Source organism: Vanacampus margaritifer, chromosome 6 (assembly GCF_051991255.1).
Source record: "Vanacampus margaritifer isolate UIUO_Vmar chromosome 6, RoL_Vmar_1.0, whole genome shotgun sequence".
Taxonomy (NCBI): Eukaryota; Metazoa; Chordata; class Actinopteri; order Syngnathiformes; family Syngnathidae; genus Vanacampus; species Vanacampus margaritifer.
Window position 1 is genome coordinate 26,782,212 of NC_135437.1, and position 16,394 is coordinate 26,798,605.

Sequence of the window (16,394 nt, forward strand, 5' to 3'; positions counted from 1 at the left end):
ACACCCACTCAAAAAAAAAAAATGTCGCAAGGTAGTTGTAGTCCGAAAAGTGGCAAAATCTATCAACAAGTGCTAAATTGTTATCAATGAAAACCGTAACAACCCAAGTTGGTGAAAGTTACAGCGTTGTGCTGGTGTGAGTTGATGTTGATTTCAAAATAAAATCTGCATCATGACTTACGGTACCTGAGACATTTATTTTGAAATGTAGTAGCGGGGCGGGTTTATTTTTGTGAATCGATATGAAAGACTCTAATGCCCCGTGTGACGTAGTCTGGACTCAGTTTATTGAGACTGGATTGGTTCTTCGTAGCACGGGTTCGGTTTGTCTTGCTAAATTGACGTTTTTTGATGGCTTTCGCGTTTGCAACGCTTGTATCGATGGAGTTCGAGTGGCGCGCTAACCGCCTGGAAGCACCGACACTGCACATTTAGTCGGTAAGTTACTTATTTTTATCACTATTACTGTGGCATGACTAATGGAACATGAACGTTATTGTTTGACCAGCAGCTACAACACGGCCTTGACAAATTGTTCATGGGCATTCGAGGCCACTGAGAAGTTTACAATCCTGGCAGACAAGGTCAAACACCGCATGCTACCATTAGCAAATGAGGCTAGCTAAGACACGAGACGAGGATTCACTGTTGCCTTAAAAAAAGAAAAGAAAAAAAAGCAGTCGTGATTTATTTCAGCTGTTTTAAACACATACAAAAACATTAGCTCGTGATATTATCACAATATTGACAGCCCGGCCACACTAATATTAAATGACATATTGGCGTTGTCTTGACAAGTCTAGGCTACATCTGCAAAGGTTGAATCAGGCACCTGGACTTTTTTTTTTTCAATTTGTAGGAGACGTTTCACCTTTAAGGTTGCTTCAAATCACATTTATTTATTTTTAAGGTGCAGAGTCTCGCTATTTATACCTCTGGTGGGCGTTTTACCCCCGAGAGTCACGTTGTTGTTGCTTCTCTTCCTCGAAGGGAAGAGGTCAAACTTGTTTTCATCACATCGCTCTTAACCAACCGCCCTCGTGGGGTGGTCATAATGACGAAACCACGTAAATGAAAGTGCAACATTGTTTGTGTTCTTTTAGCAAGTAAAACTTGGAACAGCCTGGCTTATTAAAAAAATAAGACATTTGTTATTGCTTTGTCTCCGTGCGAAGAGCCAGAAGAAGAAGAAAGCTGTTTAAAAGTTGTTAGTAATGTTGTTCGTTAAACATATAGTTTACCTAATACTAATAATATTCTGCATCGGAACCTTTAAAATAATCTCATCATATTACACAATTGCACCTGCATTTGGTCATCATTTTTTATGACTAGTTTTGAAAAACTCATCAAATGACACAAAAGACCAGATCTGTATAACAGTCAAAATTGACACCTGCGCATTATCCTTCATTTAAGGAAGGCCTTTCTAGTTTGACAAAGATGTTAATCACACCTCCATTCAGACGTAACATCTAAAAAAAGAAAATTAGACCTGACGATATATGGATTAAAAGGGCAACGTTTTCGACAAACAAGAAAAGTCCTGTTGGCTCGAGTCAATGTTTGTGGATTACCGTCCTCCTGAATGACTTGCCAAGCTACAGACATGTCAGGTCAGGCGCTGTTGTTGCTCGTTTCCAGAACACCAGGATGATGAATATTTCTTTGATTAACTAATTGACACAACCTAACAAGACCGCTTGTAGGGGCCCCAATGGGGAGATTCACGAATCCTAACCTGTCGTTGCAATATTTCCTGTTGGTGTCATTGATACGGACCACTATCAGCTGTCTCCTACTAGTCACCATTCAGCAATAGGTAGTAAGGAGCCATATGTGGAGAATTCCTAGACGGCGTCCTGGCAGTGTCTAAAGTGCTATTGTTTAGTCATGATATTTGTGCCAATGTCAGCCATGTCTCAGGACCCCCAAAGCTGACTCCCTGTCCTGTTGCGAAGTCTCTGGCAATGGTAGGAGGCGGCTCCTTATCTCCTCCCTCGTTTACACTCATTTCTTTCACATCAGGATGCATCACAGTCGCTTGGGTGCGGCTGACAACGGGTGACGCCTGACCAGAGAATCCCAAAAAAAAAAAAGCAGTCGAGCCCGCTCAGTGGATCCTTTTTTCAAGAGGCACGACGAAGCCATGAAGCTGGAGGCGAGGAGGAGCTGCGTGGCCTCGGCGCACACACCCGGCAGGTACGCCTCGGAGCTGCTCGACAATGGCACGGGCGAGCCCCGCTGCTCCGATCAGAGCGCAGCGCTGAAAGCCAAAGTCATGAAGCAGAGCTCGCGGGAAAGCCTCCAACAGAAAAACACAGAGTGCCAAGTGTACGACGACGGGACCAACACGTTTTTCTGGTGAGTGCTCTCTGCTCGTGTCAAGCGTTTACACCACATTCACAACCTTTATTGAGCCAAGAAACTTATTTTTGCTACATTTCACAGCATACATAATCATAACGAGGATCTCAATCGACTAAATAATGTCATTACATAGTGTAAGATCTCGGCCAAATTTTTGTCTATATTGCACACATGTACCTTGACATATGAGTTTAATTTCTTCCATGACCAGATGAATAAAAATGGTGAGGTGAGTTTGTGAATGGCGACTTGGTGTGGTTTGACTGTATTTTCACCAGATTTCCTCAAATAGTGGCCATCCCTCCAATAAAATCAAATGAAATGAGGCACGTACTTGAATATGTGGAGGCGAGGCGGCCAGTCCGGAAAATTGACATTCTGCCTGCCTTGCGTTATGAAATAACAATGTGTCTTTTCAGGGAGGGAAAGTAAACTTGCTTAATGCTCACCAGCGCTTTATCAAAACTTGACTTCTTCTGTGAAAACAATAGCAACACGTGGTGGATGCATACATTTGTGTCACATGCTGTAGCATACCAGGGTAATGTTGAAATCATAATATAAACCACTTGGCACCTGGAAACTTCATTTTTGTTGTGAAAGGTCATGTGATACAACATTGCATAGTTAAAAATTTTAAAATAATTTTAAGTTGAATTTCCACACAAAGTCAATTTTTTGAATGAAATGAACATTCTACTTCATAAAAATGTTCTTCATCTGACACAAAAAAATTAAAAAAGTACCTGTGACCTGCAGTGACATAAACAACTGGAAACCAAAAAATGATGCAACCGCTAATACTAGCAACTTGTTTTGCTCGATCAGGGGAGCATCAATGTGCTCCGCCCATGTAATGTTTTCTTATCTTTTGACTCAAAACAAGACTATCTTTTAAAAAGGTTAAATTTTGGTCTCTGAGGGATTCCATAGGAAATTTGCATTACCACACCCACTGTTACTCTTCCCTAAAATATCATCATTGAACTCCGTGGCTATCCGATGACAACCCATCTGTTTCGTGTATTTTGTAGTGCTGTCATAGTTGAAGCATTAACTAATTAATTATCACAAAAAAATTGGCATTAATCATGAATGAACACGGATTAATCACACTATTAATTTTGACGCCAGATGATCCTTTTGCTGACAGCGGATGGTTACGTTAAAGGTAGCACAGGTTGTGTTTGATCAATAAACATAACTATATGCATTCATGTTAAAAAATAATAATAATAAATGTTTGCGTATGACATTCAGAGTATTTGTTCATGTCAAAATATTGGGGTCATTTTTTTTTTCATTTTAAATTATGCAAGTAATTAACTGATTAGAAAAAGAGGAGGATGAGAGCGTGCAGTGGAATAAAAAAAAATGTTAAAGATGTCCTCATAACATTAAATGTCGGGGAAAAAAATTACACACAACAGGTGCTCTTTAAATTTGGCGGGCAAAAAATGTTGATTAAAAAAGCCATTGTAATTAAGCGATTTAATCGTAAATCATCCAAATTCTAAGATGTGATTAATCCGATTCTTTTTTATTTTTTTCAAATTGACAGCTCTAGTATTTTGCCGCTTGCAAAACACAAGTGAATTGTGCTTATTAATAAATAACCATATCTGCTTTTGGCCTTACGTAAAGGTGCTGGGATTTACACACTGAGTCGGACTCTGAACCACACGGCTGTCTTGAAGGGGCGTGGGTGTTTTTTTTAAAAAAATAAAATAAAATTTATGAACATGTCAATCAATTCTCCACAAGGACTGACTGACAATGAAGTCATCCTGTTTTAGAATAAGTAATGGAAGGCAGCTGAGTTTTATTTGGAACAATTGTTGATTGTTTTAAATTTATTTATCATTTTCAAGTTAAAAATAAATAAATAAATAAAATTCCAATCAATAAATGAAAAAATCTGAATATTTCTGGTTGTATGTGTTGTGGTCGTCTCAGGTTAATGCGGTATCGTAAGACCTCGAGTTGGTTTAGCAGAAAGCAGTTTTCAAATAATGTCTCTCTGGTGCAATTAAAAATGCTTTCAGGAGTGCAACCGATGTCATGAGTCAACGTGTCCACCGCCAAGCGCGTTATCTCGGATTCCCACCCGCGCTCTTAACACTGTCCTTCCGTTTTGACAGGCGGGCCCACACCGTCACCGTTCTCTTCATCCTGACCTGCGCTCTCGTATACATCACACTCCTCGAGGAGACACCGCAGGACACGGCCTACAATACCAAGAGGTCAGTGGGTGCCGCTTCTGTACGTTCCCATCTTTCTGGAACTCAGAAACGAGTGAAAAGTGATAATAATATTGGGAGGACTGCTTCTTAACAAGATTTGCCGCAGTCGGCGCCGAAAGGTGGCACATCTTCTTCCTGGCAGTGGGCAAACACACACGCGGACCTTCTAAGCTATGATACATAATCTAGCTCCCACTCAACCCACACAGCCCGTCGATTCCTATCCTGTCAGCATGCACTTTAACGACTGGGTGCTAATCTCATGGATCATGTCCGGCGTCTTAAGCCTCCGCCTGGAAGGTCAAAGCGGCGACCTTGTTTACTTCTCATACTTAATCGAGACACCTTGTAGGAGAATACAGTGCTGCAATTATAATACAAAAGCAAAAACAATAACAGGCTAGATTTATACTGCATGGTCGGTCACATGATTCAGATTTTTTTCCCCCCTCCTCAATTGGGTTGTCTCATTAGAGATGGGCAATATAATCGATTCATTGATCATAAATTGTATCTAAATTATCAAAATGACTGCAAGCAGAAGTGAGGCTGCTCGATGAAGAAAATATTAATCACAATTCTATTGGTAATAATTGAAATCACGATTAGGACGATCGTATGTTTAAAAATGTTTAAACATATATTTTTTTTAAAGACAAATAAAACATTTTGAAACACTATAATAAAGTTCCTTTTGGATGAAACAAAATGTCTTAAATTTGTTATTTTAAAATAAACAAATATTGCAAATGTTTAAATTTAAACAACTCAAAATTAGTATTAATAATCTTTTTTTTTTTTTTTTTTCGATTATGCTGATTTTATAATTGTGGAGTGTAATAATTTAAATTGTAATTGAATTTCGATTAATTGCATAGCCCTAAGTAGAAGTGCTGAAAGAACAATAGAATAACATCCGTTATAGAAAGTTGCGCTAAATCCACACAGACTTTTGTTTTGACAGGCAATAAAATTCTATTGAATAAAAAACACAGGCATCAAAACAGATGTTCAGAACATTAACTGAGATTTTCCTACATCATTAAAAATACAAGTAGTCTGTCAGTTTCACACTAATTTGCCTCCTAGTTCTAATGTTGTTCTGTCATTGTCGTCCTCTCTAGGGGGATTGTGGCCAGCATCCTGGTCTTCCTTTGTTTTGGGGTCACACAAGCGAAAGATGGACCCTTCACTCGACCACACCCAGGTACGATGAACACTGTCAGTGTCGTACGAATCGAGATGGCTACCTTTCACATTTGAACCGGTACTGTTCCAATACTCGCTACCTGGGAATCGATACCGGTACTCAACAGTACCAATTTTTGGCCCGACGCCAGCAATTACAATCTTACAGTCATGTTTGATAAAGGATGCGGATTGGGCCGCTCGTCTTCCCTGAGCCATTAAGCCTGTCGTATTGAGAAACGCCGATTCAACTGGTTAGCTAGCATGAAATCAAACCGGTGAGGCCTAAAGGTCGTAGTCCTCCCAAAAAAACAAAAATCTTAACATTTTGACATTTAACTCATTCACTGCCATTGACGGCTATAGACGTCAAAAATTCATTTGAACTATTTCTATTAGTTTCACATTTGTTTCCACTTTTGTTAACAAGAGTATGAAAAAAATGTATGTTTAGAACAGATATAAAATTTGTGATTAATCGTCAGTTAACTAGTGAAGTCATTGTAATTGCATTTAAAAAAATTAATCGCCCGATGCCCCTAATTCAAAAAACAAAAGATTATTTAAAATTAACTCATTCACTGCCATTGATGGCTATAGATGTTAAAAATTAATTTGATCTATTTCTATTAGTTTAACATTTTTGCCCACTTTTGTTAACAGGAGTATGAAAACCTAGAATTTTTTTTTATTGTACATTTAGAACAAATATGAAATTTGTGATTAATCGTGGGTTAACTAGTGAAGTCATGCAAATAATTACGATTACAAATTTTAATCACTTGACGCCTCAAATTTTTAATAATATATATTTTTTTAATCGTTACAATTTTTTATTGCAATTAATCGCATGACTTCAATAGGTACCTCACGATTAATCACACGTTTTGTTTCTGTAATCTGTTTAAAATGTACAATATATTTTTTTCTATAGGTTTTCATACTCTTGTTAACAAAAGTGGAAAAAATGTTAAACGACAAGAAATAGTTAAAATGATTTTTTGACGTCTATAGCCGTCAATGGCAGTGAATGAGTTAAGGGTGTCAGACGATTAAAATTTAGAATTATAATTAATCGCATGACTTCAATAGTTAACTCACGATTAATCACACATTTTAGATCTGTTCTAAATGTACAATAAAAAAAATTCTAGATGTTAAAATAAAATGAGTTAAATATACAATCTTTAATTCTGTAATTCTGTTCAGTATAGTTCTTCTTTTTTTGGCAGAACCTGCTGACAAAATTTCTTAACGCGCCTTTCACAACGTGCATGTCAGTTTCGACAGGTGTCAGCCTGCACGAGACACTCGAATGTAGCCAAACGCGTTTCCTTTCTAAAGGCAACTTTCTTTATTATCACCTCGCGACGCTCCAGCAGGAAATGAAGGCAGGAAGAAAGCAAGGAAGGAAGATAAGCGGCTGCGCGCACAACTCACAAACATCTTCTTAATCTTCTTGGCTTTACATTTCCTGCCTGCTGCTTTTTATGGATCAAAAGACATTGTTGGACAGGGCCATCCAGTTTTCAGTTGTTGTTTGCATGGTGACGGCCATGTTGAAACGTTGGTAACCAGGGAAAATGCCCCGGAGGGATTTCAGGAGGAGCGAACCTGAATCTCCCGCTGGATCAGTGTGATTAGCACACTTGTTTGCATTTGCCGCAACTCTTATTAAGGCGTGACGTGTTTTCACATTGTTTACTGTATCGTTGTCGTTCCTAAATAAGGTCATCCAAATATTCGAACCCCCTCTGAGTGCCCGGGCCAAGCGCTGAATGTTCCATTTTGCGTCTCCCCCGCAGCTTATTGGCGCTTCTGGCTGTGTGTGACTGTCGTCTATGAGCTCTTCCTCATCTTCATCCTCTTTCAGGTGAGTAACTGCACCTTGAAGTGATTGAAAGAAGTCTCTCTCACTTCTCGGGCCTTTCGTGTTTACAACAGTACTTGAAATTAATCTTATTATACATTTTAATAATTTACGCACCAAACAAAATATAAATGCAGCGCTTTTGTTGTTGCTCCCATTTTTCTTGAGACCTCAAAGATCTGTACGCAAATGGACAATTTTTCCGTTGTTCACAAATCTGTCTAAATCTGTGTTAGTGAGCAGGTCTCCTTTGCCGAAATAATCCAGCCATCTCTCAGGTTTGGCGTATCACTATTATTGCACAGTTCTCAGAAATGTGCACTTTTTCTAAATGGGATGTCAGAAAACCAGTCAGTATCGGGTGTGACCCCTTTTTACCTTAACTCATTCAAACCCAAACATGTTTTTTAATACTTTGTTCTTCCCTCCCAAAAACATATTTACATGTTTTTAAATGTTTGTTTTTTAATACATAAGCACACAGATGGCTTTGATGCAGCTTCTGACATGAAGAGGTGGCTTAAAGCAATGGTAGTTATTACAAAAAAACGGCTAGCAAGTGGCAGCAGAGTATAAGAGATCAACCAGGGCCATGTTGCAAAAAGCTCTTTCTGACAGTGTTTTCAACAGGAATGTAAATATTGAGGAAACTTTGCTATATTCTAATTGCTGCAAAACGGAAACAGATACAAATATACTTTTTTTTCCTGGTGAAAGAAGAGACTGTAATCTTTTCTTTTCTTTTTCTTTTTTTAATAGCAATAGAGCAAAATATTATTTGGGCCTTGCAAAATCAGTCAAGATCTAGTAAAACTGTGAAAATGGCTGGGAGTGAATGAGTTAAGTAGTGAAACACCTTTATTGCACAGGTGTGCCTTATGCTGTGTTTGAGTTTTTATTGTAGACAAGCAAAGGCATATTGCGCAATAATCACAATCTAGTTAGTTAGCATCTTGACATGTCACACTTGTGATGTGGATGGATTAGTGCGGCAAAGTAGAAGTGCTCACTAATAGAGAATTAGAAATTGGCCTTTTGAATACATTGAAAATGTTTTGACATTTTTTAATTCCGCTCGTGAAAAATGGGCACAAAAACAAGTATTGCATTTCTGTTTTTGTTGTATAATTTTGTGCAACTTTCACGTCGTCCATCATTTACCCGGCAGTCAAATTCTTCATCTCATTTCCATCCAGACGGTGCATGACGGCCGACAGTTCATGAAGTACATCGACCCCAAACTGGGCGTGCCCCTTCCTGAACGAGACTATGGAGGAAACTGCCTCCTCTACGATCCCGGCAACACCACTGACCCTTTTCACAACATCTGGGTACAACTCTTTGCTCAATTTGTTGTATTGTTAATTCCATATTCTACTCGCCTCATATTATTTATTATACGGGTGTGACACAAAAATCACCATTTCTAAATTTAGTTTTATTTATTTATTTCTTTTGATTTGGATCACTCAGTAAGTAATTCAGCATAATTCATTTTTAAACACTGTTAAACTTTTTGTTTTTTCCCCTTCCTCCCCCGCGGCAGGACAAGTTGGACGGCTTTGTCCCGGCTCACTTCCTGGGGTGGTATATCAAGGTAGGCACCCAACCTCACGTGACCTAACGTAACCCTCAGGATGACCTCAGCAAGTTGAGGCTGACGTGTTTCCACTTGCAATATCGACTGTCCCGCGGGTGCAATTCCGTTGACGTCTTTCCCGCTCACCGCTCTCAGACGCTGATGATTCGGGACTGGTGGATGTGCATGATCATTAGCGTCATGTTTGAGTTCCTGGAGTACAGCCTGGAACACCAGCTGCCCAACTTCTCCGAATGCTGGTGGGATCACGTACGTGCACTTTTTTCTTTTTCTTTTTTGGATCAAAGCGTCTTTGAAGAGAATGTATCAAATGCACGTATGTCAGGGCTCGGCAACTTTTACTGTCAAAAGAGCCGTTTTAGGCCAAATAACCCAAAAACTTTGAACATTGTGATGAACGAAATAGCGTGTTAGTCTTATGTACTGAGGGCTGCACCGTAACAGAAAAATATGCAGCATCCAATGTTTTGTGATTCATTTACCTTTCATCTTGGATTGTTTTTGTTGTTCTTGCAATTTGTCATACATTTTTAGACTTTTCTACCTTTCTGTCATTTTTGGCAATTTTACGAACATGGTAATTTTCTGCTTTTCTTCCTTTTTTGGACATTTTATGGAATTTGTTTCCCCTTTCTTTGCTATCTTTTTTTCTTCTTCAATTTTGTGGACATTCTATGGTAATTTTCGGGATTTCTTTTGATTTTGGATGTTTTTCTAAGCAATTTAGTGTACATTTTATGGTAATTTTCGGGATGCCTTTTTACTTTTACTTTTTGAATGTTTCCTTTTTCTTTTTTTTTTTAAATACATTTTCGGACTTTTGGGGTAATTCCAAACACATTGTACGGTAATTTTCTGCCTTTCTTCTTTTGATGGTTACTTTTTGAATGTTTTCCTTTCTGTCTTAGTTTTTTTATTTATTTTTTTTTTTTTTAATTTTTGCTTTTTCTCTTTTTGAACATTTTATGGTCACTTTTTTTTTTTTTTTTTACATTTTTAGGTCACTTTTAAACTTTTCCATCTACCTTTTATCTCTCTTTTTCTGACAACTTAACATTTTGGACAATTTTTTTTTTGAATATTCATTTTTTTTAAACATAAATCATTAGTTCATTAAAAAAATAAATGTATCTGAAAATACAAATAAATATGTACAAAAATTTGAGACGCGCAGGAGAAGTTGCAAAACCCTAATCTATGTGAAATACACCGTTTATTTGGTGTTGTGCTATAATTTTTTTAAATCAAATGTAAAGCAATGTTGTAATTATAATATTGTAATCAAATAGCCGTTTCTTTTTGAATGTGTTGCCAGTGGATCATGGATGTGCTGCTGTGTAACGGTCTGGGCATCTACTGTGGCATGAAGGCGCTGGCCTGGTTGTCCATGAAGCCTTATCAGTGGCAGGGCCTGTGGAATATTCCCACCTACAAGTAAAACTTTGCAACACCGCTGCCTTTTGTAGCAATCGATTTTTTGCTTTGTTTGAGTAAGACAACTTTAGCAAGCTGTTGTTGTTTTTTCAGGGACAAGATCAAGCGAATCGCCTTTCAGTTCACGCCGTACAGCTGGGTCAAGTTTGAGTGGAAGCCCGCGTCCAACCTGCGACGCTGGCTCGCCGTGTTGGGCATCATATTCATGGTAAGATACGGCCGAGCCAAACAAAAATAAAAAAAATGGTTCAATGGAATGCTTTTTTAATTTATGTCAACGAATACTCTCGTAATCTTGTTGTCGAAGTTCCTGCTGGCAGAGTTGAACACCTTCTACCTGAAGTTTGTGCTGTGGATGCCTCCGGAACATTACCTGGTGCTGCTGCGACTGGTCTTTTTTGTGAATGTGGGGGGCGTGGCCATGCGGGAGATCTACGACTTCATGGACGACCCGTGAGTGGCGGTCGTAACGATCGCGGTGACGGTCGGTCCCGCCAGACGGCTCACCTCTTGACCCGCTCTCCCGTTTAGGAAGTTCCACAAGAAACTGGGCCAGCAGGCGTGGCTGGTGGCGGCCATCACCGTCACCGAGTTCCTCATCGTGCTCAAGTACGACCCCAACACCATCATGCTGCCCATCCCCTTCTTCATCACGCAGTGCTGGTTACTGGGCCTCCTCCTCATCCTCATCTGGACGCTGTGGCGCTTCTTCATACGGTAACAAGTTAGGAATGCGCTGAAAAAACAGGTTGAGGGTTGGAATCGCCTCGGGTTAGGAATTTGATCATAAGGAAATGGATGGCTGGACAAATAGTTTTACTTCAATAACGCATTATTTCATTCGATAAATACATATAAGCTTTAATTACCAATTTTATGGGGGACAAACTGATGCTACAAAAGTTGAATTTAATCCCCAACAAAATCATCCTCTAAATTATTGAAACAAATAAATAACAAATGTCAAACTTTAAAATAATCAATTCAGTTATTGAATGCGAAATAATAAAAATAATCAATACATTTTAATTAACCAAGGCATCAAAAAGTTTACTTTGATTAAAATAAGATATTTAATTGTATTCATCTTAACAGTAATAAAATCACAAACATAAAGTATATACATTTTGTTAAAAATCAATAATCAGCATTATTAAATAAAAAATTAACCAGATTTAAAAAAACACTAAAATGGTGCAACAAATAGTTTCATTAAATGAAATAATTGTTCTGAATCAGTTAACAAATTATTAAAATAGAAGTCAATACAAAAATTAATTTTAATGAACCATTTGTAGGGAAAATTTGTTTAAGTAAATAAAATACACGTTACATGCTCAGCAAGTTAATTTATTGCATGGCGAATGAATTAAAAAATAATAATTAATACAGTTTACCAATAATAAGTAGTAAATACATACATAATTAGAAAAACTAATTTAAAAATATATCAAGAATTCTGAACTAACTAATTTTAGGTGGAAAAAGACTAAAAATATGCAACAAGACATTTCATAATTTTTTTATTTATTACTATTTACATTGGTGTAACCACTTATTTAATATAATTGTTCAAAATCAATTATTGAATGAGGTAACAATAACAACATGAATCAATTTGCTATATAGTAAATTTTAAGACAAAGGCTAAAAGAATGCACCAAAATAGTTTCATTTAATAAAAATGAACAAAAGTTTTTGATTTGTATGTGTATATTATTAACAAATTTTTGGAGTGTAAAATTTCAAAAACTGCATTCAGTGGTGCATAGACTTGACTTAATACGCATATAAGATCTTTAGCCATTGAAATGAATGGAAATGCGATTGGTCCTTTCCAGCCCCACAAATAACCCAAGACTAAATTTAAAAATAATAAGAATAAAAATAATTACAAAAAAATACAATTGCACTTCATACAAACATACAGTAACAAGAAAATTGAATACAATGTAAAAAATGAAAATACAATTCTTAAAATTAGTGATGTGAAAATGAAGCTTCATGAACCACTTTGTTTTTTTTTGTTTTTTTTTTGCTCCTTTTGAAGATGCGTAGAAAATGAATCCATTATCTTTAAGCCGAGAGCACCATCTAGAGGAGTAAAAAAAATATTGCAAGTGCTTCGTGAAGCTTCATTTTCCCCGTTACTAATTCAAATGTAATGAATGAAATCATTTTTTTTTTTTTTTTTTGTCGTGATTTCAAGCTTGCCTGTCCCTTCTGCTTGCTTTTGCTGTGCAGCGACATCACCCTCCGCTACAAGGAGACGCGGCGGCGCAAGCAGGAGGACCCCGCCGACCGGGAGCGGCCCCTGGGCAACGGCGCCCCGTCGGGCCGCAGCAAACTCAACGGCAGCTCTGACGTCCTGCGCCACAGGAAGTCGTGAGCAAGCCACGGAGGACGGAACGAAACGCGCAAAGACGGAAGTGACCACCGCTCGCCACTAGAGAAGTGCGGCGGCCATTTTGATTGTTATATTTTACCCCCATTCGGGAGTCATATGTGGAACTTTCTTATTTATACGCAACATTTTAGGACGTTGACTTGACGATGGATGAAGAAGAGACCAAACGCTAGACAGTCAGTCGGCATTTCCCACAATGCATCACTCCGAACCACAGTGCTACCATTGGTGCGCACCACCACGCCGTTACCACACTAACATGTTTGGAACATGCGTGTCAAGCTTTACGTCTGTATCCGGATGTCAAACGGTGTTTCTCTCGAACCTGTTGTCAATTTTTCTGTTCAGCTCCTTGTTGGTGAGCAGCAAGACGAGCAAAAAAAAAAAAAAAAAAGTAGTAAAACACTGAATGGACATGTGCTTTCAAAAGGTCAAATTAAGTTCACCTCGGAAGGTTACAGTCTGTTTTGGTTCAGCCTGAAATTTCACCCGAAATCCAAATATGTGCTTTTGAACCACTTGGAAGTGAAATTGGCTAAGTTGTCAGTGTAAAATGAGCCACTGAGAACGACAGTGGGCTCGCTCCATTTTTGCCCAAGTCAAAATTGATTTTTGACGTCTCTAGCCGTCAATGGTAGTGAATGAGTTGGATGAATCATTTCCAAACAAATTCAATGAAATGGGATCATTTTTTTGCAGCAGTACTTTAATGTTGGGAATCGCTGCTCCAGCTAAAACTCAAAAGTCCTTCAGTCGCATTTCAGGTCTTCATCCAAAGCTCTGGTCAGGCTGGACTCCAAAAATCTAAAGTTAGTTTAAAAAAAAAACGGTAACTGCTGAAACATGTAAGGCTAGTTTATATTGTTGCATCTGTTAGGGTCGATATAGATCTTGAATACTAGATTTTGCAGTGTTACGTATCAAAACACCACCATGACAATCACGCTCTGCTCAGCAGTTTTGGAAGGTTGCTTTAAACATAAAACTAAATAAAAAGTGACTTATTTTTTTTATTTTTAAGGAAGGTGGGGTTGGTAAGCTTTTTCCTATCAGGTTTTGTTTCAGTTTTTGAAAGGCTGCATTAAGCTAATGAAGAAGTGGAAATGCTCATTATTAGACATTGTGAGCAGTCGGGGGCTTTTCTAACAGTTGTATTTGTATTAGGATTCGCATGTTGGGCAGGAATGTGCTTCGTTAAGTGCTCAACTTGATCACAAAGGTGTCCTGTTACTTGAATCAACAATTCACGTCTGCTTAGTTCAAAGACCAAAACCTTGGAGATGTTTCATTACTGAAGCCATAAAAACACATTTAGACTTTTTCAAGCACCAAATATTTGCACCTTATTTAACTCGTTTTGTATTTACATTCCAACTGTGAGTCTTACTCTATTGTATTTCTTTTTTCAGTCATCATAGAACTTGCAATAAAGTACCTCTGCTTTCGTTTTGTTTTTAAATAATTGGTTTCTGTACGGTTGTCATTTTGAATTTAAGTTAACAGCCTTTATGCTAGTTTGAGAGAGAAATATCAAAAGCCATTTTCTGGTTTACGTTGTCTCCATTTGTACCCTGGTCAAAAACGTAACTAACCTGAGAGATGCTGCTGTTATGTTTTCAATAAATAAATAAAAATATATATATTACACAACACCTCGTACCTCTTGATTTTGTGTCAATAAAAGCATTTGGGGTTAGGGTTACCCTAACCCACTTGTTGGCGGCGTGCCTGCGCCATCTTGTGGACAACTCTTAAATGTAAAATTGTTTTCTTTTACGAGTATTTTGATTTCAAGTCAAAGTGTTAAATGTATGAAAAATGACTGCATTTAAGTTGAACAATTTGGAAAAGTTAGTTATTCGGTATGTTTCCAACAAAAGTACTCCCACGATGATGCATTTAAAGTTTCCAATTATGCATTATTTTTAAATCGTGTGTAAACACTTGTGTCATATCCAAATCATGTTTATAAAAATCGAATGAGTAACAGGACATCACATTGAACCATAGTACTGGTACAGTGTCAAAATATTGCAACACTTCCATGTGTACCTGATGATCATTAGACAGACACAAATGTAAGACTGAATGTACTGGTGTTATGTTGGAATATAAATCAATCAGGCGAATCACTTTGAAGATTATAGCTGCTATGACTCCAGCTGACCACCAGATGTCACCGGTACGATCTATCTTATGGGGCTTTGAAACTTCGACTCTTTTTCCAAATCAATCAGCCGAAAGCCTCAAAAGCTTCACAAGGCTTCATTGTCCCATCTCTACATATTTGTACTCATGCATTTTTGCAATAAATAATGGGCTTATTGCTATCTTTGTCATAATCATTAGAAACGATTTTTTTCTCCAACTTATTTGTTCACACTCTTTGATTTGTTTCTTTTGAAGAAAGCATGGCTCCAAAGTCATAATGGATTTTCATTGTTGTTTTGCGATTTAAAAAGAAAAAGGTGTAATTTACGTAATATCCACTGGGAGGCGGTGTTACCAATCACGCATGGTTACACTGCCACAAGGTAACTCTGTTGTAAAAGAACAAAGTACAGAAATAAAATAGATTTCAGTAAAAATAATTTAAGGAACATACAGTGCAATATTTTTTTTGTAATCATTTTTAAAATGCTTGAAAATATCTCAATCATTTGAGATTGTGATTATCTCTAACTAATATAATTAGACTTAGATTTTACTGGATGGGTAGTTAACTCTTTCACTGCCAGACGTTTTCAGAAACGGGATGTCGCCAGTGCCAGCCGATTTAAGCATTTTGACTGATCTTTCAAGGTCTACAGAAAATGTTGTGTTTGGACTAAGGAAACACACGTACTACCAAATTAAAGATTGGACTCTCATCTTTCATCAGAAAAAAAAGTTTGTTTCTACCTTATTCCGTTCTTCAGTAATCAACAATAGAAAATGGTTACTTTCACCGAAATTCTGTTTTGAAAAAAAAAACGGAGAAAAAGAGCTTTTTGTGAAACGATGTTATTTCATGCACTCTAGTGAATTGTACACTTCTTTTTGTCCATGAATGATGCCACAAACACCTAAATAGTGCTTTACTTCTGTAAAACGCTTTCACCAACAATGAAAAAGTGTTTTTTGATTGCAAAATATGTTTATTTCCATTCAACAGTGTAACAATTTGACAAAACAATTTCGCAAACTATTTACAAATGTGTGCAACTGTGGTACTACTTACAATTATGTGGATGTTTCAAATACAGTTTTTCTTTTTATAACGCTCTCCTGCGTGCAAGGAGA

General features: G+C 37.6%; 1 protein-coding gene across 2 annotated transcripts; it reads left to right on the forward strand.

Moving 5' to 3' along the window:
* Window positions 1–247: 247 nt before the first annotated feature.
* Window positions 248–14,762, forward strand: ptdss2 (phosphatidylserine synthase 2). Of its 2 annotated transcripts, XR_013294468.1 has the most exons (14): window positions 248–438; window positions 2,029–2,364; window positions 4,512–4,613; window positions 5,738–5,820; window positions 7,607–7,674; window positions 8,868–9,002; window positions 9,218–9,268; window positions 9,407–9,520; window positions 10,587–10,705; window positions 10,799–10,913; window positions 11,013–11,158; window positions 11,237–11,422; window positions 12,950–13,159; window positions 13,244–14,762. XR_013294468.1 is itself a non-coding variant. In XM_077568073.1 (13 exons), the coding sequence occupies exons 2-13, from the start codon at window positions 2,150–2,152 to the stop codon at window positions 13,092–13,094; spliced, it is 1,479 nt and encodes a 492-aa protein (XP_077424199.1). In that variant the 5' UTR covers window positions 249–438; window positions 2,029–2,149; the 3' UTR covers window positions 13,095–14,762. The 2 variants fall into 2 exon arrangements, 1 of the variants encoding a protein (XP_077424199.1); XM_077568073.1 differs by having other exon boundaries at window positions 249–438; window positions 12,950–14,762.
* Window positions 14,763–16,394: the final 1,632 nt, after the last annotated feature.